Source organism: Gracilinanus agilis, chromosome 1 (genome assembly GCF_016433145.1).
Source record: "Gracilinanus agilis isolate LMUSP501 chromosome 1, AgileGrace, whole genome shotgun sequence".
Taxonomy (NCBI): Eukaryota; Metazoa; Chordata; class Mammalia; order Didelphimorphia; family Didelphidae; genus Gracilinanus; species Gracilinanus agilis.
Window position 1 is genome coordinate 263435379 of NC_058130.1, and position 15795 is coordinate 263451173.

Sequence of the window (15795 nt, forward strand, 5' to 3'; positions counted from 1 at the left end):
TCTCTCTCTCTCTCTCTCTCTCTCTCTCTCTCTCTCTCTCTCTCTCTCTCTCTCTCTCTCTCTTGACATGTCTAGGTCAATATACCAATCTCCCAGCTCAAACAATCTATCCATAAATGTTGATGGGTCCTCTCCTATTTCTTGCTTGCTTCTCAAACTTATTCCATGTCCCCAGTCTATCAGAACATGCCCTAATTCCCTACAAAACTGCCTCCTTAGCCTGGGGATCATTTAAAATAAATTAAAAGATCATTTATGTCCCATTCAGGATCCATTTGAGGCCATTTTACAGTCCCCCAGTGGTTCTGTGTCATTTTAATTACCTTCTCTTTTTCCAATTTAGTCAACAGATCATCCATAAGAAATCCAAAATCTATAAATGTGTAGTTACATTGTTTACTTATTTTTTTCAATTTATAATCTCAGCAATCAGTTCCTCCTTGAAAGGATGTGCTTGAACTCTTCCATATCTACAGGTGTGAAAGATTTGGGTGCCTAACAGTTATGACTGGATACCCAAGACAGAGAGCATGAGCGCTTCCCCATTCGCTCCTTTTATCGCCTCTTTTATGTCCAGTTCAGATTCAGAGTCACTTCTGGTTCAAACTTAGAGTCACCTAGCCTACACCAGAATGTAGGGACGCAGGGATGCAGTCAGAGCAATATCCTATACACAACCCCAGGATAAGGGTATAAATCTCCTTCACACAATCCCTCCTTTGACTCTTTGGGAGACAAGCATGTTAAATTTCCTCACTCAGGTTCTCAAGGAAACTAACATGTCAAGTCTCTCCAATGAATCATTCCACATATGTAGCCTATACATTTAAAGATTCTCTTAAAATATTGCACCTTACATAATGGGAAATATAACAATTTTGGGGAATAAGGGGAAAAAAGAAAAGAAAGGAAAAGAAACGATTGATAGACACACTGACAAAAAGCCAATTAGGGAGCACTCCCCTTTGGCATAAGAGTTTACATTCAGAATAAATGACAGGCTCAATTCCCTTCAGTTCAGTTCATTATATCCCAAAGTTCACTATGGATCTTTTGATATAGTGTGTGATTTCTGTAAACATCCTTATGGTGTCTTCTACAGAAGATCCACTTTTTTGTTTCAGGGTGTTAGTGATTTTCTTTTCCTAAAATTGCTTTAAAAGATCTTAAACCTTGGATTTTAGGATAATTATACAATCCCTCCTTAGGAGTGTGTTGACCAACACCAGAGTCACCCTAAGATACATGTATGAGCTATGAGGTATATGGATCAATTCTCAAAAACAAAAACAAAAACCAAACACCACATAGAAGAGAGGAAAAATTCTAGATAAAAAATATATATCAAAATCTTATGTGTATAAGATTATGAGTAAAAATTAAAACATAACAGGTCCTTGAATCACCAGCAAGGCCCAATTTAAGTGGCTTATGTCCTACAAGCATACAGGACAATTGCAGTAATATTATACTTACCCATTGCAGCCAAGACTACAGAAAATTGTCATACTATAAAAGAGAAAATGGGACAAAAGTCTGAGGTAAAGGGGAAGTATGATTCCCTGGTCTGATTTGTTCCCTTCAATCACAGAGAGAGGGGAGCCAAACTGAAAACCAAACCAAGGTACTTATAGAAACCAGGCATGGGGAAATCTAACCTCTGAATTTTCCAAATGGCCACTTCCTCAAATCAAGTAATTCAAATAAACTTTATTAAATTATAAGGACCAAGGTTCTAATTTTACTATAATAATTTTGGCAACCACAAAAGGATGCAGGAACACAAGGTCATAAGCAAGACAATAGTTCGTATGCAACCCCAAGAGAGAGGCATAAATTCCCCTCACACCGTTACTACTACTGTCTTATGGGAAAAAAAATTAGTTTATTTTTGAAAACAGTTAATGTAGCATACAAGCTTATTGTTCTTTAAATGTTTGGTAAAATTCACTAATTAATTCAATTACTATCAGATAGTTTCGATCCTGTTTTCTACTTTTAATCTGGGAATTTTATATTTTTGTAAACATTCAGCATTCCATTAAAGCTTTAGTTATGCTGCTAAATCACTGGTTATAATAATTTCTAATAATCATGAACTTAAATTTTATTTTAAGTTTCCAACTCTTTCCTTCCTCACTAGGAAATTTTTCCCATTAGGAAAGTAAGAGAAATAAAACCCACTACAAACATTTATATATAGTGATGCAAAATAGATCATATGTTAGCAGAAAGAAGGAAGGTATTTCAATTTTCACTGAGTCCATCAATTCTCTAACAGAGGTGGATGGCATGTTTCATCAAGAGTCCTTTGAAATTATGCTGGCTCATTGTGTTGATCAGAGTTAAGTCTTTCATAGTTGATAACCTTTACAATATTGTTGCTATTGTATAAATTGTTCTGGTTCTGCTCACTTCACTTTGCATTAGTTCATATTAAGTCAAGATTTTTCTAAAACTATCCTCTTCATCATTTCTTATAGAACAGTTACATTCATATATAATTATTTTTCAGACATTCTCTAACATTTTCTGTTTCCAATTCTTTCCCACTACAAAAGTTGCTGTTACAAGTATTTTTGTTCACAAAAGCATTTTCACTCTTTGATCTTTGCAGTATAGTCTTATATTGGGGCAGCTAGATGATGTAATGGATAGTGTTAAGCCTAGAGACAGGAAGATTCATTTTCTTGAGTTCAAATCAGGCTTCACACACTCACTAGACCCTAGAAAAGTCACTTAATTCAGCCTCAGCTCAGTCATATATAAAATGAGCAAAAGAAAATGGGAAGGGGCAGCTGGATAGCTCAGTGGATTGAGAGTCAGGCCTAGAAATGGGAGGTCCTAGGTTCAAATCCAGCCTCAGACACTTCCCACCTGTGTGACCCTGGGCAAGTCACTTGACCCCCATTGCCCACCCTTACCACTCTTCCACCAAGGAGCCAATACACAGAAGTTAAGGGTATAAAAAAAAAAGAAAGAAAATGGGAAACCACTCCAATACCTTGCTAACAAAAAGTTAAGACACAGCAAATGACCGAACAACAATATCTATATGGTAGTATAGACTTTTATATAGACTTATGAACTGTATACACTTGCTGCATCAAATAGTATACATAGTTTAATAGCTTTCTAGCATAATTGGATTAGTTTATAGATCCACCAACAGAGTATTACTGTACCTGTTTTCAGCACTTGTCATATTCTTTTCTTGTCATCTTAGCCAATCTGATGGGTATGAGGTCGTATCTCAGAGATGTTTTAAATTTGTACTTTTCTATTAGTGACCTGTAGTTGTTTCATTCATATTGCTATTGAGAGGTTGGATTTCATCTTCTGAAAACCATATATTCATATACTTTGACCCCTATTCATGCAAAAGCTTCTTAATATTATGAATTCAAAATTATACATTTGCCTCCTATGAACCTATCTTGTTTGGTCACAGACTCTCCTTCTAACCATAGGTTTAACACTATGATCCACTAATTCATTTATAATCTCTCTCTCTCTATATATATATATATATATCTCTATATATATATAGAGAGAGAGAGAGAGAGAAGATACATATCCTATTTTGAGCATAGCATGGTGTTCAATAGGAGATAATGATCAATATCTACTTTTAGCCAAACTACTTTCCAGAAGTTTTTGTTGCATAGTAAGCTCTTGTTCTCTGGAATTTTGGGGTGTGCAAAGTCAGACTGCGTGATCCCACATTTTAACCTTGTTTAGTATAGTGCTGGGCCTAGAGTCAAGAAGACCTGATTTCAAGTGTGGTGCAGTGGTTAGAGTGCTGGACCTGGAGTCAGGAAGATGTATCTTTCTAAATTCAAATATATACTCAGACACTTACTGTGTGACCCCAGAGCAAATCACTTAACCCTGTTTGCCTGGGTTTCCTCATCTGTCAAATGAGCTGGAGAAGGGAAATTGCAAACCACTCACCTATATCTGTCTAGAAAATTCCAAATGAGGTCACAAAAAGCCATCAGACACAATTGAACAACAAAGACCTTTGGGTTTGCAGGTATCTAGCCTATAGCAGATGGCAGTCTCCTACGCTCAAGTCCCATCTCTCAAAGGGCAGGAACTAAAATTACACTAATCCCATCTTCTTACTGCAACCTATACCAATCAGGATTGTTTCTGGAAGACAGTAGAAGTTTAATGAACACTTATTGATGGACCAATTAACTGAGTAGCTGAACAAATTATGAATATGAAATATGAATATAATGTAATATCATTATACAATAATGAAGATGAAAAGTACCTATATGAACAGATGTAGAGGCAGACTAAATCAAAAGAATTACATAAATTTGTTGTTCAGTTATTTCAGTCAAGCCGGAACATTTTGTTAGCCCATTTGGGGTTTTCTAGGCAAATATACTTGAGTGGTTTGCCATTTTCTTCTCCAATTCAATGCATACAGGAGGAAAGTATAGTGTTAAGTGACTTACCCAGCCCCATACAGGTAAATACCTAAAACCAGAATTGAATTTGGGCCTTTATCTCTATTGTATTACCTAGCTTCCCCTTATGTAAATATAATGGTTTAAGAAAAGAAAACTAAGAGGAAGCCAAACTCTGAATAAGTTGCAAGGAATAAAGGGGAATAATGTAGCATAAAAGACACAGTACTCAAAGAAGTTTCAAAAGAACATGTGAAGACTGTTCAGGGGTCTTAGCAGTAAACTGAGCTACATGGTGGGTCTAGTTCGGTGATGGCAAACCTATGACACAGGTGTCAGCACTGACACATGCAGCCATTTTCGATGACACGCGGCCACATACTGAGAAGTATGGGGCTGCATGCCAAGGATGAAACATTTGCTGTAGTGTAGAGTAGACATTCTGGGCACTATAGATGACAATTCTACCTATATTAATTTACCTATTTTGGTTTATTAAATAGTTATATATTACAATTATACATTTTTGTTATTTAAACTATAAACATTGCAAAATTAATTTTTTTTCTTGAAGTGACACACCACCAAGTTATGATTGGTTTTTTGGCAAATTTTGACACACCAAGCTCAAAAGGTTGCCCATCACCGGCCTAGTCAATACCATTTGTTCCTATGCTCTTGCCATTTCAACCTTTAAGTTATACTCTTATATTAAAAGAAAAATAAAATCTCACACTGTCAGATATGGTCACTACATCAGTGATTTTTGCTTAAATTTTTTTCTTTGTAAATGGTAGGTAAGGGGATGGTATCTAGAAATGGCCATGAAGTAAAGACAAAAGGAATCAATGAAATTTTTTTTAAACAAAAATAAAAATGTAGAAAACTAAGGGACACAAAGCCCAAGACCATTCTGCAGAGTCAAAGGATGTAAGAAAATGGTTTTCAGAAGAATAAATGCAAACTATTCATAAACATGAAAAAATGCTCCAAATCACTAAAATAAATAGAAATCAAATCGACCTTGAAGTTTCATCTCAAATTCTATAAATAGACTATGATGACTAAAGATACGAAAATTCATTGTTGAAAGGATAGTAATAAAATAGGCCAGTTAGTATACTGTTAGCAGAACTAAGTATAGCCCTTTTGGAATGCAAATTGTAATTATACAAGTGACTAAAATGTCCATACATTTTGACCCAGAGATTTCCGTACAATACTTAAAGAAGTCTCCAAGATCAGATATTAAAAATTTAGTTTGGCTTTTAAAGACCTTCATAATCTAGCATTTCTAGTCTTCTTCAATATACTATACAATCCAGTGACACTAGACTCCTTGCTGTTCCTCACATACAGTACTCCATCTCCCATTTCTGAGTGTTTTCATTGGGTGTCCCCTATACCTGAAACTGTCTTCCTACTCTTCAATAACTTCTAGATTCCCTGGTTTCCTTTGTCTCTGCTAAAATCCCACTTTCTGCAAGAACCCTTTCCCAGTCTTCCTTAATTATACTGCCTTCTCTCCAATTACTCCTAATAATCCTGATAATACCTGTCTGTATATAATTGTTTGCACACAGAAGTATTCTTTGCCTTTATATCCCAAGTGCTGAGCACAGGGCCTGGTACAAGGTAAGTGATTAATAAAAGTTAATTGACTTGACCAAAAAAAAGTCCTGTATCAACCAAAATATTTAAAGCAGCCTTTTGTGTGGTAACAAATAATAAAAAATAAAGTAAATGTTCATCAGCTGGGGAATGGCTAAACAAACTCTGATATATAAATTAATGGAATATTGCTATATAGAAACAAATATGATGAATAAAGAGAAGTATGGAAAGATCTACATGAACTGATGCAGAATGAAATAAGCAGAGTCAAAAAAATAATTTATATGACTATGCCAATGTAAATTTAAAGAATAATGACAAAACAACATGAATGTTGCAATATTACAAAGAATAACTATAGCTCCAAACAAGAGATATGAGAAGACATTCCTAGCTCATTTCTTTGTAGAGGTTGGAGGTCCATGGATGTTCAACACTACATATATTTTCACACTTTTTCAACAGCCTAATTGATTTCGCTAATTTCTGTGTTTTTTTTTTAAATAAAATTTTTTGGTATCTAAAATGACACTTTGAAAAGGAGAAATTCTGGTGATTAAAAAATAATAAATATCAAAGAAATATATTTTAAAATAAAAATAAAATGCTCCCAAAATTTTCTACAAACATTAATGTAAGCCCCACTCAAAAACTTATACTACTAAAGACAGAGATGAGATAAACATTTTAAAAATATCTTTATGTCTTAGTTAAAGCTAATGGAGAGCCAAAACTAGAATCATGACTTTAACTTGTATTTTTAACAAGTTTGACAGCTTGAAAGTTGAAACCTTTTACTCAGTCCTACTATAAGCCAAACACGGTTGTACTGGTATACAAAAAACAGGAGAAATAATATCATAGAGATCTCTCTGAATTCAATCAAACTGGTAAGTGTCTGAAAATGATGATAAACTTCAGTTATGTATGTGACTTGCAAAGGGAAGAAGATGGTTCATTTCAGAAGGTATTTCTTCCAACAGAATAATAATTACATCTTTCCATACAATCTGGAATTGCCCAAAACATGTAGGCCCTTAACTGCTGATAATGACAGTAATAAACACTATTTAAGCTAAATAGTGTTTATTACTGTCATTATTATTTAACTTAAAGAGATAAAAAAGAAAGAAAGAATTGAAAGAACTATCTGAAAGACAATGGGTGAATATGGGAATATACTGCAAGAGTTCTATTAAGTACAAATATATAAGTATAGTAAGAATAGTGAATTAAGGTTTGTAAAAGCACTCAACATATGACAATATATTTGAGTTTCATAACAGCAGTATGAAGTATGACAGGTACTATCTCCATTTTCCAAATAAGGAGGAAATAGGCTAGTATATAAGTGAATTAGATGTAACTATACAGTTACTCATTTTTAAGGGAAAAAGTCACTGAGAATATTCAAAAACATAAAAGGATGGAAATGATAATTGCCTCAAAAACCCTAGATATGTAATAATCACATTGTTCTAAATCAGATATCTATAGATGTAGCTGTTTTATGTAATAAACAAAACAAATGATGAAAATGGTTAAACAATCAGGTAAAAACAGACACCAGGTCAAATGGAGTTGTGGCTTCCTTCCTGGAAAAGCTGATTTTAAATATTGAGAATTCCCTCATAGTTTTTTTGTAACCAGATGTTGATTAATGAACTCTATAATTTTTATGATCAAGATTCTTAATGTCTGACCTAATGTTAAACTCAAATGAACTCCAAAACAATTCTTATTAGGCTTCACTGCCTTGCTATCTTTTGTACTTTCCCTCTACGAAAACTACTAGAAACTACAGATTTTTAATATATAACTTTTTTTTTTCAATCTTTACCTCTTCCTACTCAGGTTAAAATATTTGCAGTGGGTAGCTGATGAGTAGATGGACACTGGCATATTCAGCTGATGAAATCCTCTATATGAAGGAGGCCAGAAAACCTACTTCCAGAGAGACATGCATGGAGAAATTTGAAGCATGGCCATTCTGTTAACTATTTCCAATCCACTGGATGCATGGTAAGAAAGAACTGGCTGAAACTGAGGTGCATTCAAGAGGCAATAGTTAACTTAAGTGTTGCTTTTGGTCTGACTGCTGAGAAGAGACAATGCTGTAAAGTTCTACCCTTCTGAGCTATACATAAGGGCTCCAAAAGGACAATCCAATGAGCTATATAAGATGCAGAAGCAGAGTCAATGCCTGGCTTTGCAACCTGTCATTACTGCATTAAAATCCTGGGAGATGGAGGAGGGAAATGCACATTATTAATAACAATATTTGTTCATTAATAAGTAATTAATGATAATATTTGTTAATCAAGAAGCTAATCAATATTGATTGTTTAGAAGAAATTGAGGTATTAATCACTGATGGTTAACAAGAGGCAGAAACCATCAGAATAGAGACTTAAAACTGAATGGCATTTTCAGGAAAGATATCTCCACTCCTTAAAGAGGACCCTTAGAATGTGAGAGAGCATTGTAGTCAGCCTGGCTCTGGAAGGCTCAGGCTAGATCCACTAACTACATAGTACTCCTTAAAGTTTTCCCTCCTCATAGCTATACTAGAATTACATATCCCACTGTCACCCTTCCAAAGACCTTGCCTCTTGCCAAAAATAAAGGAAAAGCTACAACTTTGTTTTCTTTTTAATGTCAGAGTATAATTTAAAGGCTAAAATGGATAAAAGTATATTAGTAAATGAGACTGACTAGGCCCATCAGATATGTCAGTTTAATGCAGCCACCACTTATTTAGAATTTGTAGACAACTCTTCACATACTTCCTTGAAAAATCTCTGTATGTTTTGTATCATAGAATATGCTACCAAATCCTTGAGGACAGAGACAGAAACTTATTTTTATTGGAATTTTTTACACTGTCTAGGATAGTATTTTAGACATGCTATCTTATATTATGTTTACTCACTTTTGTAAGGGTTATTGACACTTATTGGTTATTCTTATTGGTATTACCAATAGTTGTCACTGATGTAGACAAGCTCTTGAGTTTGACCATTGAGAAAAACTGGCTGCTCAAGTAGTTGAAGAAAACTCCTGGTCAGGCCATATAAAACCTATTTATTATAACTATTAAAATTTGCATAAAGGGAAAGTAAAAGGAAAATAAGTATTGATAGGAAATATTCCCTATATCTAATAAATTCTAATCTATACCCCCCCAAACCTTTCTCACAAGAGAAGCCTTCTTAATCACCAAATGGCAATCCTCCTTAATCTATACTGTCTAACTAAAATACAAATTCTAATGTACTAAACCTATTTCCAAAAATTATGAACTTAAAAGTTTATAGAGATATGATAGCTTCTTTTTCCTTCTGCCAAAGATCAAACTCTGCCTTGTCAGAGTAACAAGCTGTTCTCCCAGCAGTTGTCCTCTGGCGCCACCAGAGGAGTTCCAAAGAACTGCTCAGTAACTCTCCTGCTCTCTATTCAGACAACTTTGCAACTCTTTCAAATCGAAGATGTTTCAAATCTTCCACGAATTCTTCAAGGCTGACCAGAGGAAAGCCATGAACAACAAGCCTCCAAGTCTATGTCCCAGAAGTGGCATCAATGTCTCAACTGATGCTCCCCAAAGCACCCTGCAAAATTCTCTTCTTCTGACCTCGTCACATACTTCCTTGAAAAACCTCTGTATGTTTTGTATCTTAGACGATGCTACCAGATTCTTACAAAGACAGACACTGTTTTGTTTTTATTGGATATTTTTTATACTGTCTAGGATAGTATTTTAGATATGCTATCTTTTATTATATTACCCACCAAAATCAAATAATGTACTGAATATTGCCAATAACTCAAATACATTAAGAACCAGAAAAAAATATATTTAACAGAGGGCAGTTGGCTAGATTGAGAGCTAGGCCAAGGGATGGGAGGTCCTAAATTCAAATTTGGCTTCAGACACTTCCTAGCTGTGTGACCCTGGGTAACTCCCATTGCCTAGCCCATAACACTCTTATGCCTTCAAACCAATACACAGTATTGATTCCAAGACAGAAGGTAAGGGTTTTTAACTTAAATATATATGTATATATGTAATATTTATTTATTTGTGTATATATATTTAACAATTAACACATGCAATACTAGACAGCATATACTTAATTTTTTTTACTATTTTCCCACTATTATATAAAACAATTTTTAATATTCATTTTTTAAAGTTCTGAGTTCTAAATTCTCTCCCTTCTTTTGACCCTCCCTTTCTCCCTTTCTGCCCTCTTCTCTCCCAGAAAGTAAGCAATCTGATACAGATTTCACATGTATAATCATGCAAAACACTTTTCCATATTAGTCATTTTGTGGAAGAGATCACAAATGAAAAGAAAAAAAGAAGAAAATGAAAAGTTTCAGTATGCAGTCAGACTCCAGTTTTTTCCTTTATATATTTCCCTTTTCTTTATATTTTCAATCTTTTGTCATTTCAATAACATTAATACAAAACATTATGTTCAAATAGCACAATCTATTCAGTCATTTCTCCCATTCACTGTATTTATGTTATTTTGTCAAAATAGTTTCCATGAATATTTTCATACATATAAAGGTTTTTACTTTCTCGATAATGTTATTAAGATCTAACCCTAGTAATGGGATATCTAGGTCAATGAGCACAGATAGCTGTATAGCTCTTAATGTATATTTCCATTTAATTTAAAAAAAATTATAGCTACTTTAGCAATGTAATATTAGGCCTGTTTCTCCATGTTTCTAATAGCATTTAATTTGATCACTTTGGCCCATCTGGTTCTCAATTATCATATATTACCATGACCATACATTGGTCCTTGGGTAGCAGGCACAATTGTTGCCAGGACCATATTCTTTCCAAAACAAGTCTTTCTAGCTTTGTCATACCCAGTTGAACTTTTGTTCCAGTGCTACAAGCCCTCAGCGATGCAGGATTACCTCCATAGTATAATGACTATTAAAGTAAGACTTTTGCAGAATATGTATACTCTCTAAGCCAATGTTGTACCATAGGTTTAGATATACTGCTAACCTCATGCAGTGTGGGAGTTTTCCAAGCCTTTATTTCACTTATCTATGGTTCTATTCATCTCTATGACATCTTTCTTATTTACTTTTTAGTTATATTTTTCTAGTTCTGAGAGTGGACAATTAAAATCTGCTGCTATTAACATTTTGTTATCTATTTCCATCTGTATCATGTAAAACCCAGTGGAATTGTGTGTCAGCTAAGAGGGATTAGGGGAGGTTGGGGAGAGGAAAAGAACATGAAACATGTAAATATGGGAAAATATTCAAAATAAAAAGAAAAATGAGAAAAAATAAAAATAGCAATATTTCCATCTGTATCTCATTTAGTTTTTCTTTTAACAATCTAGATGCTATAACACTTGATGCATACAGGTCCAATATTGATAATGCTTCATTATCCATAATAACCATCCCCCCAACATAGTTACCCTATTCATTCCTTCCAATTACGTCAATTTTAGTCCCAATTCTGTCTCCTCTGGATCAGCTGAGAAATAGTATATTCTACTCCAGCCCCTGACCTTCACTCTGTGTCTCTCTCCTTTTCAGTGTGTTTTTTTAAACAACACATCTTCAGGTACTGGTTTTTTATCCTTCCTGTTTTCTTCCCAAGTGTGAATTCATCCCATTACTTTGAAAGTCATAATTAGTAGTTGTGCATTTCCATCTATTCCATTCCTCATCACTGTTTGTCACCCTCTTCATAACTGCCATATCTCTCTTCAGATGTCCATTTTCCTTTGGCCAACACCTCTTCTATTCACACCCTCTCAAGATCTATTTATCATCTCCAATAATCTGAGAAGGACAGCTTAGCTGATAAGGAAATAAGGGACACGGAGAGGATCTTGACTGTTAACTCATAGCTGCTTCTCCAAAGTGCCACTGAGTCACAAGTTTATTATATAAGAAATTCAAACTCCCTTTCACCCAAAAGCACAAGGATAGTTTCCCACAACTACACAGAGCTGTATTTTTAACATAGACAATACAACAGGCTTAGAATATTCAAGGTGAAGATAAGAACCAGGCTGGACTTTCAGCTATATTTGTTATCACCAAGCCAAGTCTGAGAATACTTTTCTCAGGGGCAAATGCCCCAGCTAAACTAAGGTTTTGGCCTTGGCTGCATTTCTGACCAAAGGGGAACATTAAATGCTGGTTTGCTAGGAACTTAAAGCTTTTCAATAAGGAAAAGGAGTCAAAAGAGGAGTCTCAGATTTTTATCTGTTTGAGACTATTTCTCTTATAGGCTTCCCACAACACCCCTTCCCAAAAATGCTCCCTTATCCTTTCCCCTTAACCTCCTAGTTCCACATTGGCTCACCTTTCCAAATGTCACTCCCTTTTGTCTTCCCCCATACCTTTCAATTATTTTATCAACCTTTCCCAAAATTTATTCCTATCTTCCCAATTATGCCCTCCTATTTCTTAATTCCCTTATCCTCTCACTTTACCTCTCTACTTCCTGACTTTCCCTCTCTTTTCTTATCCCTTTGCTCTCCTTTTTCTTAGACCATCCTTCCTTCTTTTATTTCCTCTGTCCTTTTCAAGGGGGATTCCCAGTCCCTCCCTTGTTCCATTCCCTTTCCCTCCAGTTTCTCTGTACCTTAAGAAATTTTTACCCTTCTAATTGTGTCTTTATTATTCTGTCTTTACCCCAGAAAATTTTGTTTCCAGTTCTTTGCAATAATTGAAAATGTTGCTGTAAGTAATCTGGTATATATCTCTCTGGATATCTGACTCAAAGGGTATGGATTCTTTGGACATTTTCTTTACATAATTCCAAATTGTTTTTCAAAAAACTTGGACCAATTCACAGCTACAAGAAGAATGACTGAGTGTGCCAATCTTTCTTTTGATTTCCTTTCACACTGACCATTCCTCTTTTGTCATATTTTTCAATTTCCTGAGTCTGAGGTGAAAGTCAAGAACTGTTTTGACTTGCATTCTTCTTATTGTTAGTAATCAGTAGCAATCTCCCATAAGGTTGTTAAAGAAATAAAAAGAATTGCAAACTGTTAAATTTATTTGTTTGTTACATTAAAATATACAAGCAACTCCTTCCATTAGAGAAGACATCTTTTGACAAAAAGATATCTGTATACATAAAACTATGTGCAGCTTATTGCAGTTGTACAGCACAATATTATTCCAACACAATCTTATGTCACAACTTGTTTAGTCATTCCCCAAACTGAAAGGCTTCCCTTCTAGTTCCAGTTTTTTGTCACCACAAAGACAGCTGCTATAAATATTTTAGAACATACAAGTTCTTTTCCTTTTTTCCCTGATCAGCTTAGGAAATAAACCTAATGGCAATTGGCAGTATTGCTAGGTCAAAAGGTATACAGTTTTAAAATTTTGGAGTATAATTCCAGCTTGCTCTCCAAAATAGTTAAAAGAGTCCAGAGTTCCAATTCTTTTAAGAAATACTCATTCATAGCCTTTATTTAACAACTTGCTCAGCAGGGAATGTTTTTTGGTCTCATATGTGTTAGTTCCATATGTACATATACATACATGCATATGTGTATGTATGTTTAAAATATGTATGTATATATGTGTGTATATCCATAACTATCTCAGAGATATCTGATGTAAAGATTTTTTGCCAAGTATCTTGGCATATTTGCTCACTCTGTTACACTCTTATGGCACATCCTCCTTTTTCCTCTCTGAGTATCTGAATTTTACCCTCTTATCAATAAGCACTTTTAAAAATTAACATTTTTTATCTTAGTATGGTTGATTTTATTTGTACAAAAGTGTTTTAATATCATTATGATATGCTTTTTAATATTCAGTTTAGTACACAAATCTGTTTTTACCTTATTGAGATATAGTATTTAAAATGTTCCTCTAAGTTTAATTCTTACAGAATGCTTTTCAATTTTCTCAGCAATTTTATCACAGGGAATTCTTCTCAAAGTAATTCCTTATCTAATCTACTTTCCTATTTTTGAACCAGTTCCTTCTCCCACCCTACCCATTCTTCTCACTTTTACTTTAGGTAACTAGAAAGAGAGAGTAGTTGGTCTGGAGTCAGGAAAATCTAAGTTCAAACTCAGTTTCAGACACTTTTTAGCTATGTGTCCATCGGTAAGTTACTTAACACCCTCCTGCCTCCGTTTTCTCAACTATAAAATGAGGATAACAACAGTTATTATTGGGTGTTACTATAATAATAAATAAGGGCTGCTACCTATTGTTAATATATATGTTAATATAAGATGACAATAATAGCTTCTATTACAGTTATCTGTAAAATGCTTGCCCAATTAAGAAAAGTCTTCTCCAGACTTTTAAACATTTCCAGTTTCATCAACCAATCCTCTTGTGTCATGATTTCAAGATCTTTCACCATTATGGTTACTTTCCTATATGCCCTCCATTGATAATAATGTCCTTAAATGCTGTACCTGGAATCTAAAGTGTTATAAGGCAGCAACAATTGTGAGGCTAAAATAGATGTCCTCATAGCTTTTTCTATGTTCTCTGCATTAGCATTTGCTATTATTTACTACATATAATTTATTGACTCAGTTTTAATATCATGAAATCATCAACATGAACAATATATCTATAATCTATCATGAAAATAATTAAACAAACTGTGGTACTCAAATTAATGGTACACCACCACTGTACATAAGCAGCTAAAATCAATATGAAAAATTTCAGAAAATCATAGAAAGATTATATGAATTGATGTGGAGTGAAGAAAACAATATAAATGATAACTATAATAATGTAAATGGGAAGAAAAAGTAGAACTGAACCCTACAATTATAATAAGTAAGCTTAAACCAGGAGTAAAATGAGAAAATAAACCTCTCCTCTTTCTTTGCAGACTATGAATGTGAAACACTGCATAGAAAATCAAACTCAGTAGGTGAATTGGCTATTTTTGCTGAACTTCCTTTCGCTTTTTTTAAAAATACTTTGTTACAAAAGATGGCAGGGCTATAGAGCAGACAGAAGAGAAATATATTTGGAAATAAGGAATTTTTTAAATACTTCATAATAATGGTTAATAGTACAAAGAAAACATAACCATTCTCTTTTCATTCACAAATACACTGATACACTGCTGAAATGTTCAAATATTCTTTCAGAGGTTATGCATTATATAAAGCTATATTCTGATAATATACATATAATAGTTAATACCAGCCTACTACAGTAATATTTTTAAAAATAACATTACTCTTTTAAATATATTGATTGTCATATTTAATAATTCATAAAACCCATAAAACAAACATTTTGGTTCTTTCCTTAAAATATCGTTTTCTAACTAATCCAACTGTTAGTAAATATTAAAATTTATGTGACTATTTTACAAGGCAACCTATCAATGAGTTAAAGATGTCTGTACACTACCTTTTTTGGAGCAGAAGTAGAAGATTCCTTTTTCATATTCTTTAACAAAAATTCTGGCATATTATTTTCAATATCCTCTCGTGTACCCTTTTTACACAGTACTGCAGCCAGAAATGAAATTACCTAGGAAAAGAATATTTGCAAACTTTATATAAAATGCATCAAACTGGACAAAACCAAATAGTGATCTGGTTCCCCCACAACTTTAAAACACTTAACAAAATTTAAGACAGAAATAATGTATCAGTTGCACAGAACAATTAAAAGCTTTCCATCATTTTTAAAAAAATAAAACATTGGCTTTAAATTCCCATTGATCTATTCTAGGAGTCATCTAATC

At 33.9% G+C, this 15795-nt stretch overlaps 1 protein-coding gene across 1 annotated transcript in view; it reads right to left on the reverse strand.

Moving 5' to 3' along the window:
• Positions 1-15795, reverse strand: part of ERCC6L2 (ERCC excision repair 6 like 2) — a 160982-nt gene that overhangs the window by 124758 nt on the left and 20429 nt on the right. The window contains 1 exon segment of the mRNA XM_044679773.1: positions 15456-15578. Within this exon segment, the coding sequence (XP_044535708.1) occupies positions 15456-15578 (123 nt within the window).